General features: G+C 39.8%; 1 protein-coding gene across 2 annotated transcripts in view; it reads right to left on the bottom strand.

Moving 5' to 3' along the window:
- The window catches only part of dgkh (diacylglycerol kinase, eta), a 503,605-nt gene that overhangs the window by 157,506 nt on the left and 328,298 nt on the right, over positions 1 to 17,801 (bottom strand). For both annotated transcript variants that reach the window (XM_059967802.1, XM_059967801.1), the window contains 5 exons: positions 17,041 to 17,166; positions 14,242 to 14,344; positions 8,882 to 9,044; positions 8,130 to 8,238; positions 6,290 to 6,429 (listed from right to left, as the gene is read on the bottom strand). In XM_059967802.1, coding sequence (XP_059823785.1) covers positions 6,290 to 6,429; positions 8,130 to 8,238; positions 8,882 to 9,044; positions 14,242 to 14,344; positions 17,041 to 17,166 — 641 coding nt within the window. The remainder of the gene's footprint in view (positions 1 to 6,289; positions 6,430 to 8,129; positions 8,239 to 8,881; positions 9,045 to 14,241; positions 14,345 to 17,040; positions 17,167 to 17,801) is intronic.

The raw sequence follows: 17,801 nt of genomic DNA, 5'->3' as shown, positions 1-17,801 counted from the left end.
CCACAAACACAAAATACTGGAGAAAGTCAGAAGGTTGCGCAGCACCTATGGAGAGGAATAAGTAGTCAAATTCTTGATTGGTTTAAGTCAGAAACATCTTGTTTGTTCCTCTCCACAGATTCTGCCTGATCTGCTGAGCATTTTGTGCATGTACTCTGTAACAGTAACACTATATTGCACATATTGCTTTCCCCTATGTCCATGTATGGGCTGATGTACAAAACAAAGCTTTCCATAGTGTCTCAATATACGTATTTGGCAATAATAGACCAGTTACCAATTTTGATGGGACCAAATTGTGAAGCAATATATGCATTAACCCATTTGGTCTCACCCTATCCAAGGTACTTGTTCTACTATCTTCCCCATCCTTGCTACTGAAACCCCAATTGCTTTCTCTCTTCCCCAGTTCTGATAGAGGGCCTTCAACCCAAAACATTTTCTCTGTTTCTTGTTCCACTGATACTGCCCGGCTTGCGATGAGATTGCAGCATTTGCAGTTCCTTTGATTTCCATTAGCTGTTCTATAATAAAAGAAATAAGAACAATAATGTGGGTAGCGGGGTCGAGATACATCTCTACCAAAGAAGGTGTAAGGGGTCCTTATCCTTGCAAGAAGAACAAGTGCTACTCTTGCCCCTACACCTCCTCCCTTACTACCATTCAGGGCCCAAAACAGTCCTTCCAGGTGAGGTAACGCTTCACCTGTTCTTTCTTCTATGGCCTTCTGTCCTCTTCTATTAGCAGTGAGTAGTTTCAGGTTCCAAGGTGGGGTCAACATCTCTGAAGATCTATCCTGGGACGAACATACTGATGCAATTACCAAGAAGGCATTCATTAGCAATTTGAGGAGACTTGGTATGTCACTGAGGACTCTAGAAATTTCTGCAGACACACTGTAGACACCAGTCAAACTGGTTGCATCAGCATTTGGTATGGAGGTGCTATTGCACAGAATCAGAAAAAGCTGCCGAGAGTTACAAACTCAACCAGCGCCATCATGGGTACCAGCCTCCCCAACACTGAGGACATCTTCAAACGACGATGCCTCAAAAAGACTGCATTATCATTAAGGACCCCCATCACCCAGGATATGCCCTTTTCTCATTGCTACCATTAAAGAGATGTAAGAGCCTGAAGACGTACGCTCAACATTTCAGGAACAGCTTCTTCCCCCCGTCATTAGATTTCTGAATGGACATTGAACCCATGAACACTTCCTCACTATTTTTTCCTCTCTTTCTGCACTCATCATTTTTTAAATACTTCTTATTGTAATTTACAGTTGTTATTATTACATATTACAATGTACTACTGTTCCAAAACAACAAATTTCACAACATATGCCAGTCATATTAAACCTGATTCTGACACTGTTTGAATTAGTGGAACATAATAAAACCAATGGAGAACTTGGGAGAACCAAGAGAGGTTCCAGGGACCATATAATCATAGAGAGAGATAGAACTTGGCTCACTAGGTCCATGCTGACCACAAAGCCCCTTTTTCCTTTTACAATGGCCTGTCTTTACCCAGTTTATTCTCCTTACATTCTGATCAACACCCTCCAGATTCTACCATTCCCGTACATAACTGGGGCTATACATACAGTTCATCCTGCAGCTTATATTGATCCTGTGCAGTGTAATGCCGCTCCCCCACCCCCCATACCAGACGGTGATGCAGCCAGTTAGAATGCTCTCCACGGTACATCTGCAGAAATCTGCGAATGTCATTGATGACACACAAATCTCCTCAAACTCTTAATGAGATATTGCCACTGTTGTATCTTCTTTGTAGCTGCATCAATACGTTGGGCCCAGGATAGATATTGACACCCAGGAACTCTTCCTACTTCTGATCCCTCTATGAGGACTGGAGTTATGTTCCCTCATCTTACCCTTTCTGAAGACAACAATCAATTCTTTGGTTTTACTAACATTGAGTGCAAGGTTGTTGCTGATATATCTTGCTCCTGTATCCCTTCTCGTTACCATCCAAAATTCTGCCAACAATAGCTGTGCCGTTTGCAAACTTACAGATGGCATTTGAGCTGTGCCTAGCCACAGAGTCATGGGTGTAAAGAGAGTAGAGCAGTGGGCTAAGTACACATCTTTGAGGTGCACCAGTGTTGATTATCAGTAGAGTGGAAATGTTATTTCCGACCCGCAAGGACTGGTTTTCTGGTGAAAAAGTCAAGGATCCAGTTGCTAAGAGAGGAACAAAGGCCCAGGTTTTGGAGCTTTTTGATCGGAACTGTATGATTGTATTATACACTGAACTGCAGTAGATAAATAGAAGCCTGACATAGTACGAGTATTGTCCAAGTGATCCAAGACCGCATGAAGAGCCAATGAGATCACAGCCACTGCAGACCTATTATCAATAGGCAAATTGCAGTGGGTCCAGGTGCTTGCAGAGTCAGGAGTTGATTCTAGCCATAACCAACCTCTCAAAGCACTTCTTCACAGATGCTGCCTGACCAGCTGACAGTTTCTAGCACTTTATGTTTATATTTCAGATTTTTACCACCTGCAGGGATTTTTGGCTTTCAAAAATCTGGAATGTACTGGAAACTCACCCTTACGAGAGGTTTACTTAATATATTAACAATGGTGCATTCATCTTTGCAATCAAACCACTTACATCAAACACAGCAGGAATTTGTCCTAGTACTGGCTGTACTTGTGCAAGCTGACACTAACTTTTAATTAAAAGGATGAAAGCAATCATCATCCAATTCATTAGCAAATTGCATGGGGCACTTTGCACAAAGCTGCAGGTGGAAATCAATGCTATAATCCTATTAGAGGTATTGAAGAGAACTCCCAAGTTTTACAGTAAATCTGTCAGTGTAAAATGCCAAATTGTCCACATTAGTGTAATACATGCTAGACTTTAATTATTATTTTCATAGGGGCTACAACATATTGACAAATAACATGTGGAAATCAAATTTCCACTCAGTTTCCCAACTATTGTTGACCTCAATTCATTTAGCATAGTGATTATCTTGGCCGGTACACGGTCACGTTGTACTTGCTACTTCCATTCCTACCTTTAATACAAAACAGCATAATTCCTTTGTGTGCAGATCATAGACCATAGAAGAGTACAGCACAGGAACAGACCATTTGTCCCACAATGTTGTGCTGAAACAGCTCCAAAGCAAATCAAAAACACACAAACACTAATCCTTCCTACCTACGCCATGTTCACATCCCTCCATCTTCCTCACATCCATGTGCCTATCCAAACTTCTCTTAAGAATCTCCAATGCAGTTGCTCCAATTACCAGGCAGTGCATTCCAGGCATCCACGACTGAGTAAAAGACATACCATTCACGTCCCCATTGAAGCTACCCCCTATCACCTTCACTGCATGTCCTCTGGTATTAGACATTTCAACCCTGGGAAAGAGATACTCTCTGTCCACTCTTTCCTTGTGTCTCATAATGCTGCAAACCTCTATTGGATCTCCCCTCAAGCTCTGGTGCTCCAGAGAAAATAACCCAGGTTTATCCAACCTCTTGTGACAGCACATGCCCTCTAAACCAGGCAGCATCCTGGTAAACCTCTCCTGCATCCTCCCCAAAGCCTCAACATCCTTCCTATAGTAGGGGTGACCAGAACTGTACACAATACTCCAGATGTGGCCTAACCAGAGTTTTATAAAGTTGTAACATAACCTGACTTTTGAACTAATGCCTTAACAAATCAAAGCACCTGCACAGACAGTAGAGGAAGGACCGAGGTAAATGTGAGGGAAAATACTTTGGAGGTTTTGTTCCTCCTTTAAATATGTTGGGAAGCAAATTTTAATAATCAATTAAAAAGCAGCTTAGCAGAAAGAGCTGGAACCCTTCTCAACCTTTGGCTGCAAATATAGCAGAGAATTTAACTGAAGGGATGTGGGAATTAATGCAACCACTGCTCTCAATAATGTATACAGACAAGTATTTGGCCTATCAATTATGCTTCAGAGATGGCATAGTAGACTGTCCAACTTGCATCCAATTCAGCTTTTGAATAGTTAATTGTAATATACACCAGTGTACAAAAAAAATTTCTTGTTTGTATGAAGCTTGCACAATAATAATAAATACAATGATAAAAAGAAGGGAATGTTGCAAAGTGCAGATGTGCAAAAAGAAATGCTAAAGTGACAATAATGGAAGAAGTGGAATTACGGGTTTGAAAACCTGGGAACAGCATCACAAAGGAGATTTGAATGTAAATGTGAATAACTCTAGCATTTTTCTCCCTATTTCAGGTACTATGCACTGCAAAGAGAAATTTCCTGATCCATGTCCCAAACTCAGCTTATCTCACATCTTTTCTCTGACGGGAGTTCAGCAAGAGCCTCTCTCTCTGCTCCCAACCATCACTCCTGATGAAGGGTTTCGGCCCGAAACGTCGTCACTACCTTCCTCCCATAGATGCTGTCTGGCCTGCTGAGTTCTGCCAGCATTTTGTGTTTTTATCTCACATCTTTCTTCCTACAATTATTGTGCTTTTGTCTGTCATCAAATATCTACTGGTATCCATCACGTACCTACATAATATTCAGAGTACACTTCAGAAATATTGAACTAGCTTATCTGGAGGTTGTGAAAAGCACTATGTAAACTCAAGTCTTCTATTATATTGTTTCAGAGTTGAATACTGAGACATATATTGTATTACATGATGATGAAAATGTGTCGCAAGTGTCTGCACACGTTGCTAAGGCAGTATATGGCACACTTGCCCTTATTACTTTACGCACTGAGATCAAGAGTCAGGAGGTCTTGCAGCAGCATTATAAATCTTTGGATAGGCCGCATTGGGAGTATTGCATTCAAATCTGGTTATAGAAAGGGCACAAAAGTGGTTTATCAGGATGCTGTCCAGGGTGTGTTCTTAAGGAGAGGTTTGACAAATTTGTGTTGTTTACTCTGAAGCAGCAGAGGCTAAGGGGAGACCTGACAAAAGTTTATAACTTTATGAGGGGAGTAGATACAGAAGACAGCCAGTATCTGTTTCCCAGGGTTAAAATGTCTTATTCCAGACAGAATGTACTAAAGGCATGAGGGGTTAGGTTCAAAGAAGATGTGCAGGACAAGATTTTTTTAAAACAGTGGTGTGTGCTTGGGATGTGTTGCCAGGGGTAGTAATGAAAACAAGTATGACTGTTAGATTGGATCGTGATTGCACAAAAGCTGGAGAGAAATGGGCATTTTATGGGCAGAAGGGATCATTTCAGTTTGGCATTTAATTACTAGTTTTATTTTTTTCGACACTACACTGTGATATAAAGGGCCTGTTCTGAATTTGTACGTGCACTGTTCTATGTACTGTTCACAGAAGCCTTTTAGCAGATGTTTATACACTGGGTTTCACTATAACCCAAGCAGGACCCCCAAAAGAACTCCTGAGCTTCATTAGAAGTGAGGAAAATTCTTCATCACAAAATATCACTTCAGTTCAGACAGTGTGACTATCTACTGTCTGTTCAAATGGTTCTGCAGTTCATGAACAGAGTCAGCAGTGTGCTTTGTACACGTAAGGTAATGAGACCTATCAGGCTTTGGGAATAAACACATCAGTTTATTCGCTATAACTTAAAAATGTCCTCAAATGACTAACTTGAACAATCCAAGGGGCTTCAGCACAGCAATCCTTTTGGAGGTACAACTCACTTCCTTGCTAAAATGCACAAGAAAAAGCCGAAGAATACTCCATTTAGATTGCTTAGCCTGGCTTGCAATTCGACCATAATATAATTAATCGATTTCTTAATTCCCTTACATTTTCAATTAACTTGCATAATAAAAATTCATCAAAATTTTCACTTGAATCCTGGCCTCAACATTTTAGACATGAGTTCTAAATTGTCTTCCTCCTATATAATATTGATAAAGGGAAAAGAGAATGGGCAAGAAATATTTAGCAATGGTTTTACACTAGGAATGAAGTTGAAATAGTAAATGGCTAACAAATATTATCTCTGATAGGAAAGTCAGTGAAGAAGAGCAGGTCATCAGTTAAAACATCTTAGCCAGTGAACAGTGACCTTGCTCAGCACAAACTGGCTGCCATTACAATATGATTACACTTTAGTAATATCTCTGGTAGATCTTTGCAGCATGGATTTCAACAAGACGCTACTCCCATTTCACATTCTGATTCTATCTTGCAGTTAGATCCTGATACCATACGCGTAGACCTGCTTTTGTATACCTCCTGTCCAAAGATCCTATCTCCACAGAAATCACAAGTCTCCACTGCCAATCACATATGCACCTACCTGTCTAACATTTTGGTGCTGGCCCGCTCCAATTTTTCAAGGATCTGTGGGAGCTGTGTGTCGTCATCACACGATCCTCCCCAGCCAAGGACTCGTGCCAGGTCATTCCCTGTTCCCAGTGGTAGAACTCCAAGCTGACACTGCAGAAGAGCAGAATCTGGGCATTAATAACTCTGAAAGCTAACTTCTCGAACAAGTTCTTCACTTCTCAGACCTTCAAGACTCTATATTTGTTAAATAATGTTCTTGGCTTCACTGTGTCACATTAGATCCCTAACAAGAAAACTCCCTACACCAATCTGAAGATGACTGTTGAGCAGCAATCCTCACTCACACTGGGACATAGAGGATAAAATAATTAACTTCATTTGATAAATGCTGACAAATCACAGGATCTCTTTAAAATAAATGAATTGCTGTTACAAAAAGTAATAAATGTACTTAAATGGAACAGAAGCTGTGATCAAAATTAATACCAATCAAATCAAAAACAAGATTAGTCAAAATCATTAACTAGAGACTTAAAGCTGAATTAAAACTGAAAATGCTAGAAATTCTCAGCAAGTTTGGTTAAAGATCAGCTTGAAATGTTGATGTTTTTCTTGCTGCAGATGTTGTCTGACTTGTGGAATATTTCCATTTTCTAATTTTATTTTAGAGTTCTACAATATGCAGTATTATAGTTGTGATGCAATGTTGAATTTTAAAGGGATTCATTCAATCTAGCAAAAAAAACAAATAATCAATTTTAGCAGCAGGAGGCAGGAGAAACCTACTCTAACCCATAGATTATGGTTATAAACAACTAAAGTAGGTCAAATACATTCAGAAAACTTGCATCACTGAATCGATAAAAATGAGGACTGGTGAGAAGCTTTGATTTCTAGCTCAGTACTTTTGGTAAATTCAAACAAAATTGAAGACAACTGGTAAAACACAAAATAAAAGAGTCAAAATTCCTAACTAGTAATCACAGACATTTATGCTTAATTTCCACTGGAGGTGATCTCTTAGGCATGATCATGGGAGACCTACTAACTGACATTTGGACATGGATACCTTGTTGTATCAGGAATGGAAAGCCACATAATGCCATCCTACTGGAACCTTTGTCTTACATTGCTAACATCAGAGCAGGAGAAACACAACAAATATTTTTTACATGGTACACAGCCAAATGAGTAACAGCTGAGATTGGAGAGATAGGAGGTAAAAATGGCTGGAATTTGAAGGAAAAATAATAAATTGTTAATATGTATGATAAGTGAAGCAAAATTTCTAAACATGCTGATGAGACAATTAGGACTAATGGACAATTAGAAATGTAAAAACATAATCCAAAAAAATCAATGAAAGAAAATGCCAGCGAATTCTGGAAGAACCTGCAAACTTCCCTCCACACCTTTACATCAACATGTTGTCTAAGTAATGCTTTGTAAAGATGGGAAAAATGAAAACTGTGACTTGGAAATGTGAAAAAAGTTACACTGGAAGATTGTTGAAGCAGAGAGGCAATGAAATGCTTTTCTGTCAGCAAAAACAATGGAGACCTAATGATATACAAAACATGGAGATAATAGTATTCCTATAAATGAAATGAATAGAGGATTCACTTTATTCTACAGCAGCGTTTCTGAAGCTGGGATATACTGTAAATTTCATCTGTAAAGACAACATATAATAAGCAATTTCCAATCAGTTCATAATACATTAATATTAAAGCATAGTGCTAAAGAACAGTTTTTAATTGTAAGGACCTGTAGGCATGAAGTAAGCAATTGACAAGATCACTGATATAAAAAAGCTGGAATAACATTAGGTAGCATTCACTGCAACTCACCTGTTTGTGCAGATTTAATTTATCAATCTCAGATAGCACCCACCCAACACTTCCATCTCCTCCACAAACTAGGATACGGAAAGTGTCAAATTTTTGAAACAATCGTAAACTGGAAAAGAGGAAATAAGTAGAGCTTACCAAAGGAGCAAATCTATTATCCTGTAGCATGATAGATTAAACATTAGAGATTCTGTAGATGCTGTCAATCTAGATCAACACACATAAAACGTTGGAGGAACTTAACAAATTTGGCAGCATCCATGGAGAGGAATGAATAGTTGATGTTTCAGGCTGAGACCCTTTATCAGGACTGGAAAGGAAGGCGTCAGAACTAAGAATAAAAAGGTGAGTGGAGGAGAAAGAGTATAAACTGGCAGATTATAGGTGAGACCAAGGTGGTGGGCAGGGAGGGAGGATGAAGTAAGAAGCTGAGAGGAGATAGGTGGAAGAGGTAAAGGGCTAAAGAAAAAGAAATCTAACAGGATAGGAAAATTACCAAGTCAGTGATTGAAAAGAACATGGACATTCATGTAAGGATGCATCTTAACTTTTAAAAGCAAACAGGTCTTTGCAACATAAAACTAGAATACTGCAAAATGTGAGGTTACACCAGGTAATACAAAAATTCATACTTATGTAAGTGACTCTAGTACAAACAGAATATTCTGATGGAAATCAGTAACTGTCACATGGGAATATGCTTACATTTCCAAGAATAACTTAGTTGAAAATACCTTCTGAATCAGCCTTACCCAAGATGAGGTCCCCCATTCATAAGATCAAACACCTGGGCTGGATTTAACAACTGCTTGAATCTTCGAAGGAACTTGACTCCTTGATTGTCTCCACTCTTCGAGTTAACAAAGACTAAGAGGGGGCTAGCGCAAGACGGCGGGCAACTGGCCTTCCAAAACCCTGCACCAAAAACAGTCCACATGATAAACCTCAGCTGGGTTGGCTTCATACCTTGAAACAGGAATGTGAGCAACTTTTTTTCGCTAGATTTGGAATCGTAAACATTGCTGCAAAGTGGAACACTGGTTATTTAAAACAGAGCTGTGTAGATTTCTTCTCTTGGAAGGTGGTGAATCCTGACCCAGGCACAATGCAGACCAGATCTTTAGATATACTTAAGGAGAAGGGAAGTAAATATTTGAAAGATCAAATGATTGAGAGTAATGAGGATCTGGAACAGAAGAAGAACTGAGGTCAGCATAGATAAGCAATGATCATATTGAGTGGCAGGGCAGGTTTGAGCCTGGTGGTCTACTCCTGCTCTTATTTTCTTGGGTTTTTTTGATGATTTGGATGAACACTCAACTCAAATTAATCTAATTTCTCCCCTTTTGCTGCAATGTGGTTCAGCCTGTGTTTTATAGTGGACTACCATCTATTCACTGTGGAGAAATAAAACCAATGTGGGGAAGAGAGGGGTAAGTTTATCATCAATTTTAAATACTGGAATGCTGAGCAGTATTGGCACACAACAGTAGATGGCAACATGTGGTCCAGCCTAACATTGGATGGGTGAACAAGCTGTATGGCAAAGCCATTCATCGACCTTCCACATCTTTAAAACCTTCCTGGAGAATGAGCATGGGGAAGAGATAATGACTGAAATGGGGAACACAATATCAAAAATGAAGAAGAAATGTGTTGAAATAATTGTTATGGAGCTATCCTGGTGAAGAATGCTAAAGGATAGATGGACAGGACTCCTTCTCATGGATTAATATAAATTAGAGAAGGGTTTTGTGATGGGGGAGTGGTGCAAGTAACTGATAAACAATGATCTTAGCTGAATGGGCTCATGCCTAAACATTTCATTATTGGGAGTAACCAGTGCCACAGTATCTAAAGGATTAGACACTTCAAGTAATCATTGCAGCAAAATACCCCCTTTGCCACAGAAAATCAATATCTGTAAATTGTACAGATGGGTACAAATTTTACAGGTAGTTTGTTATGAAAGACCACAGGTTTGAAGTGGTATGGGGGAGGGAGAGCTGGATGGACTGGGATGCAGATGGACAGAAACACCATACATCTGAGTTCCCAGTAAAATTATACCGAGGGAGGCATTAGCAGACCAAAACTGTATGACTGCAGTGACTTCCTTTTCTCAATAATAGCATGGAATCTATAATGCCTTTACAATAGATAACTTTCATATTCAGAATTTTTATGCTAACTCACAAGTTACCAAAATTTACAAGCAAGAAATTCATTAAATTTCCTTAAACACAGAAAATGATGGAAACACTAGGCAGGTCAGACAGCATCTATACAGAGAAAGAGTCAATGCTTCAAGTCTGACACCATTCATCAGCGCTTGCTGTAAAACAGCAGCATGTTCGATCGCAGCAGCTTCTATGGGGTCAACCAAATGTGTTATTGTCTTTTATATACATTTTTTTTAATGATTACAAGATCCTGTTGAATGTTAAGAACTTATACCCCAGGTCTACCCCATCAGCGAGTTGTTCATTGATGAAGAAACTGAAGGCACTGGACTTTGTGCGTATCGTGCAGCTGTCTGCATCAGAGGAATTGGTGCAATTTGCTCACCTTAGTCACTTTTTTTTGGATTGCAAGAATCTGTTAATGTGGAATTCTGTAAGTCTGATTCACTGATATTTTTGGCGGATGGTGAGGAAGCTGTTTGGCCTCAGTTGTTAAGAGGACGAGGCCTCAAGCCATGGTGCCACCCGTTTCCATAGCACAGGAGAGAGGCATCAAAGTCGGTGTACTCCACCAGAGGTGGAGGGGAGCTGGTGCTCCCCCCGGTATTCACTTAGCAGAAGACAATCCATATTGTGTTTGATTGCAGAGTTCTGTAACATTCATGGACTCAATGCCTTGAACTATTTTTGTGTGTGAGTGTATTTTATTGTTATTTTATATGGGCTGTACGTGCCTTGTGTTGTGTATCACTGTCGGTACTGTGATTTGCACCTTGGCCCCGGAGTAACGTTGCTTCACTTGGCTGTATTCATGGGTATTCATGTATGGTTGAATGACAATTAAACTTGAACTGACAAGTTAGTTTTACATTCAGAGAAGATGGGATGTGTGGATGAATGGAACATCTTTGATAGGGTGAGACCAGATACTTATAGTGGCAGTTAAGTAGCAGTTACCATCAGATTAAACTTTTTTTTCCCTATGTAATTCAAGGCTGTGGTACATGCCCAGAAAATGGAACCGATGTGAAGACAGGAATAAATTACCATTTTATAGGCAGAAAGAAAAAGATAAGCTTAAGTTGGAGAATTTGATATTGAGTCCTGAAGGCTACATTTTGCCCATATACAAGATGGGTGTTGTTCCTCAAGCTTGTGTAATACAGGAAGCCACAGACAGAGGTTAAAGTGAGAGTAGGATAGGGTAAGTAGCAGGAAACTCAGGATAACTACTATGGACTATATGCGGGTACTTTACAAAATGATCACCCAGTCTGTGTTTGATTCCTTCAGAGTACAGGAGACCACGTTGTGAACACTGAATGCAATACATTAGATCGGAAGAAGTGCAAGAGAATCTCTACCTTACCTATGAAGACTGTTTGGATTCCCACAGCTTGGGAAAAGAAGAGGTGAAAGGACGGGTGTTACACCTCCTGAAGTTGCATGATGAAATAACAGAAGATGGGGAGTCACTATTGGGTTGGAAGAGCAAGCCAGGAATTCACAAAGAGAGAATCACTTAGAAATACTGAAAAAAGATGTGAATGGTTGTGGAATCTTGTTAGAACTGGTGAGATTTGCAAAGGATGAGCTGTTGAATGCAGAAGCATGTTAAGAGTCAGGAAAACTTTTCTCTTGCTGTCTTGTTGGAGAAGAGGTAAGAATAGAGGTGCAGGAAGTACATAGATGGAAATGTGGTACAGATGCTCTCTGACCTGCTCAGCATTTCCAGCATTTTCAATTTTTCAGCATCTAGTTTTATTTTATTTTACGCTGATTTCTATAGTTGGATTTGACTCACATGCCTGGGTTACTGAAAAGCATCAACTGCTGGACATGCAGCTTTGGAAGTCTAACTATTTTAAACATGATATCCTCTCATAAGCCTTAACCATATAACCATATAACAATCACAGCACGGAAACAGGCCATCTCAGCCCTCCTAGTCCGTGCCAAACTCTTAATCTCACCTAGTCCCACCTACCCGCACTCAGCCCATAACCCTCCACTCCTTTCCTGTCCATATACCTATCCAATTTTACCTTAAATGACACAACTGAACTGGCCTCTACTACTTCTACAGGAAGCTCATTCCACACAGCTATCACTCTTTGAGTAAAGAAATACCCCCTCGTGTTTCCCTTAAACTTCTGCCCCCTAACTCTCAAATCATGTCCTCTCGTTTGAATCTCCCCTACTCTCAATGGAAACAGCCTATTCACGTCAACTCTATCTATCCCTCTCAAAATTTTAAATACCTCGATCAAATCCCCCCTCAACCTTCTACACTCCAATGAATAGAGACCTAACTTGTTCAACCTTTCTCTGTAACTTAAGTGCTGAAACCCAGGTAACATCCTAGTATCACATTAGTTCAATGTGATTTCTCCCTCCTAAATCAGATTGTTGTGGGTTCATGCTGCATTCTAGAGATTTAAGCATATAATCCACACTACCCTATTGTGCAGTGCTGGAGGACTGCTGCACAGTAGGATGAAAAATAAAACTGGAGCTCAATCCGGTTAAATTTTCAAACTTAAATCAGATTGAGAAGCTCCAATTTCTCCATTTTAAGAGACAGAGAACTATAGCATGGATTAAACACACATAGTCACAGGGACAGCGTTGAAACTCCAAACAGACCACACCTAAATTTAGGATCAAGCCTGGCTCACTGAAGCTATGAGAGAGTAGTTTGACCAGCTGTGCCACTGTGACACTTAGAGGAAAAAGTAGAGGAATTTCTCCCCTAAGTATTCCGGACAATATTTATCCTGCAATAAACAGTGACAAAAAATAAGCATTCACTCTTTCAAATAACTGCTTTTTGTGGAAACTTGCCAACCTTATTTCAATATAATATTGTAGTTACAACAGTTCAAAAGTATTTAATTATCTGCAAACCACTGCAATGGGGATGCAATAGTCTCTACACAAATATATAAACATTGGTGTGGCTTCTAATTTTATATCACTGGAGAGGCTTTATATGGAATCCCCCACGAACAGGGACAAGAGCCAACACTGGCTGGCTTTCTATCAGTATCACAGTCACTATCAACAACTCACTGCTTTCCATATAAAGGCTGAGCAAACTGTGCCTTTGAACAGAATTAATCCAGGGCACTGTCATTTTCCATTTAACCTGTGTAACTGCCATCTGCAGCTACTTCTTTTCTTAATTGTAACTGAAAAGAACACAACACTGTGGTAAACGTGAAGAATGTGGAGGGAAATTGGCAGCAACTCACCAGAAACTGGGGCAAAGATTTACTGTTCTACTGTACACATATAGTAACACACTTCAGCAGCAAAGATCCTTTGCAAGAAACATTTAGCAGAGTAGGAGTCGAGGATTAAAATCAAGCAGAATAGGGTCATTAAAAATAGATATGTCCCAGGGATTGCAACAAAAATAGTCTATGTCTACAAAGCCCATTGAGTGTTGCCAAATGTTCCAAAGCGGCTCTCAAGAACATAATCTGATGAAACAAGACATCACATAAAGTAGAGATCAGGAAAAGTGATTAAGGAGGTTATGGAGAAAGAAAAATAAAAAATCCTTGGAAAATTTAAAAGCCTGGATGAGCATGCCCAGATAGGTTAGCTTTAGATCGAGATGTGTTGAATCCTATATAACACCTACACCCAACTCCATCAACAAACACAATAGAAGAAAAAGATATCCTATCAAATCCTTCAATCATCTTAAAAACATCTATTGATTCCCTGAACTGAATCTGCAGCATTATTTTTGATATTTACCAGTTTATTTCACTAACAAAATTCTGCTATAATTCAATTCTGTAAGATGCAATGCCAGAAGCTAAAATGAGCTCTGATAACAAGGCTCACACCACATTACAAGATTAAATGACATAAAGACGCTTATAATGGCAATAGATCTCATCAGTATCATTACTTACCATCGGAATCAATGCTATTCAGCGCAGTGGGAGGAATGATGGACACTTTGCACTGGCCCAGGGGACATTTTCGAGGATATAATTCTTTGCAGGCAGTGTGCACCTTGCAGAGACAGACAGAGTGTCTAACAGTTACAAGAATGGACAAGAAAACGACAAGCACGAAATAATTGTATACTTAGCAGAAGTTGGCCAGCAGCATGCCTCGGTAATACAATAAAATATTACAAACTTTGAAAAGGCTTGAACAGAAGTTTGTAATATCTCAGAACATGACAGCCTAGAAACTTAAACACTGTGCTGCTATGGTTCAACATCACAAGTTTGAAAAAATATTTTGTTTCTGTAGGGGAAAGCCATTATGGCAATTTTCACATCAAATCTTGGAGTTCTGGTTGAGATTTACCCTGGCACATCTAAACAAATATTCATGTCACAAGGACTTCCCAATGCTAACCCTGATGCCCCCATTCAGAGTCATTTTAAACACATTCATCACGGAATCAGGACCAGTCTAAATGCTTCTTGTTGACCAAGATTCCCATTTAAGATATCCTCATTTTCCACATTTGGCCACATCCCTCTTAATCTTTTCTATTCACAAACCTGTTAAAGTTCCTTTTAAATCTTGTGAATCTACTTACTTCCTCATTTTCCACATTTGGCCACATCCCTCTTAATCTTTTCTATTCACAAACCTGTTAAAGTTCCTTTTAAATCTTGTGAATCTACTTACTTCAACCACTTGCTCTGGCAGCGCATTCCATATACTGACCATCCTCTGGGTAGAAAAGGGTGGCCCTGAGGTTCCTATTTAATCTCTCCCCTCTCATCTTAGACCGACGTTCTCTAGTTCTTGATACACCCACGCCTGGAAAAAAGACTGAGCATTCATCCTTTTTTAACCCCTAATGTTGGGGATTTGGTCCATATTGTCTCAGGAATGCCTGTTGTCCAGCACTCCCAGAATAACCATATTTTTATGGTGTTATACCAATTTGCTTCAATTGTAGTCACATTGGTTAGGATCATGGATTACTTGCCATCTTAATGCAAACATAAAATGGTGATGGAACTCTGTGGGCAACTGAATTCAGTTCCTCCACTAAAAACCAAAGGATTTTAGTGATGTCAGATATCACCCATCTGTGGAAGAGTCATGAGACCCACACAGGCAAGATCAGAAACCTCAGAACAAAGAGCAAGAATAGAACCAAGTTTTCCAGGATCCCAGGGGATTGCCTGGATCAACCAGATCCCTCTGCATCTTCCATCTAGAGAGATGCTCTACCATTGCTCACAATATCAATATAATGGATTACTTAACTTCTTCCTGCATAATATCCATTTGCATATACACTGACACTCCCAGGATAACCTTACTGAATCTACTTATATCCCTTTATAGTCTCCTTATGTCCTCTTCCCAAATGAATGATTATTAAGCATCATCCAATTGGTAATAAGCATCTTACATGGCTTCCACTTGGAGAGGTAGGGTGTGAACATACTAGGTTAGCAACAAAATATGCCTGAGGGCTGGGTATTTGGAGTAAAGAAGCAGTTGAGGATACCTTGAAGAATACCATCTGATGGTAAAGTAATAGAAAAGTGGCAAGGTGAAACAACTTTACACAGAATCCTCCTAGAAAGCCCATGGTGAAGGCATTACCCTGTTGCTTATGCTCCTTTGCATTCCAGAAACAAATGAGATGCCATATTCAAACAACACCAGAGCCTTTGTAGTCACTGTCTTCTGATGTAAACTTTCCTGCACCAATGTGACTATTGTGATTATGCATTGCAACTTCACAACATATGCCAGTGATAATAAACCTGATTCTGATTATTGTAGAGCTCAACCCACTAGGAAATTATTTCAGGAAGTGAGCATCCAGGACTGGATACATACTTCATAACATTGTGATGATCACTGTCATACTGCACCTCCACTGAGCAGCTGTGTGACTATCACTGTTCCAGGTGTTTCAACCTCATTTCACCCCATCCCAGTCTGTCCTGTCTCCCATCACCATTTCCTAAAAACAGAAGCTGATTGAAGCGTTTGCAACAGTATAGAGAGGGTTGCAGTGAAGATCTTTCCATGTGAGGCTGCCTAAAGCGACGAATAAAGGAATATTGTTACATGAATTCTGCATGAACCTCTTGCTCTGTTTGGTAATGTGAAACTAGAGGAAATGGAGTTGGGGCAAAATCACAAAATAGATGAGGAAGATACATTATTAGAAAGACAAGATACAGTTTGTAGGATGTAAAGATATATGATTATAAGAGGGATTGATAGGTGGATCATCAAAATCTTTTTCCCCATGGTGGGGAGATCAAAATGAAGAGGGCATAGGCTTAAGGTGAGTGAAGGAGCATTAAAAGAGACCATAGGGGTATTGTTTTGTTTCCACAGAGAGTGGCTGATATCTGAAATACATGCATAAGGAGGTGGTAGGGCCAGATACATCACTACTTCTAGACAGGCCTTTAGGCATTCACTAGAATGACAGAAGGCATAGAAGGTTGCAATCCAAACACTGACATGAATATGAATGGGCAAAAAGTTCACCATGGTCTTGATGGGCAACAGGCTTGTTTCTCTGCTGTACAACTCACAGGACTCTAACATATTGATGGATATGTTGAGGTTTTATGATCATAATAGCATGTTTCTGCATTGTAAATCAAATGAAACTACACAACATTTTATGGAGCATCTGAACATCATATGGTTTCAATTCACTGTACAATCTTCCCATAGCTGCAAAAAGAACAAGTTAAACCACTTACCATGGCTTTACACCAGAGACATCTCCAGTCCTGTAGGCGGAGCACACTGCCACACGTCTTGTCACAGACAGCACACTTGGCACTAACAGGTAGGTTACCTTCAAGCCACTGATGAGGCATGGCGATCTGTATACACGAAACAAAGCACTAACTCATTTTACACTTCTCCAAAAGCAGAGCAGTAGATAATAGCAGTGCAGAAAAGAAGATTTAGATGTCCCATTGGGGATGTCTTATTTTCTCTCTCTCTTCACAAACCCCATCACTAGCTCCAGTTACCCAAGGATTGCTGTGATGTCTGATCCTTTATCTCCTTTATCAACACAATTCAAATGAGATCCAGGGTTAATTTCAGGATATTTGAGCATCAGCATTCAGTGAGGAAGTGTATCTTGGATATTCCTCCCAAATCAGTAATTTACTGTAAAGATCAGACTGCTGGAAGACCTCAGCAGGTTGAGCAGCATCTGTGGGGGCGTGAGAGAAGAACTACCGATGTTCAAGGCGAGACTCCGCATCAGGTTGGAATGTCAACAAATCCTCTTCCTCCCTCCCTTACTCCCTCAGATGCTGCTCAACTGGTTCTTTTCCTCCAGAAGTTAGCATCGGCACTCTATAGTGTCTCCATTCCCTTAAAGCTGCCCCAGCTTTTAGAGCAATGGTCAATGTTTCCTTGCAAATGAATGTAGTCCAGTCAGCTAAAGCTGCACTGAAAAACGTATTCAATTATTTCAGCTGCTTGCATGACAAATCAGCAATTT

The sequence above is a fragment of the Hypanus sabinus genome, chromosome 4 (assembly GCF_030144855.1).
Source record: "Hypanus sabinus isolate sHypSab1 chromosome 4, sHypSab1.hap1, whole genome shotgun sequence".
Lineage (NCBI taxonomy): Eukaryota > Metazoa > Chordata > Chondrichthyes > Myliobatiformes > Dasyatidae > Hypanus > Hypanus sabinus.
This window is presented reverse-complemented; position numbering and strand designations above follow the sequence as displayed.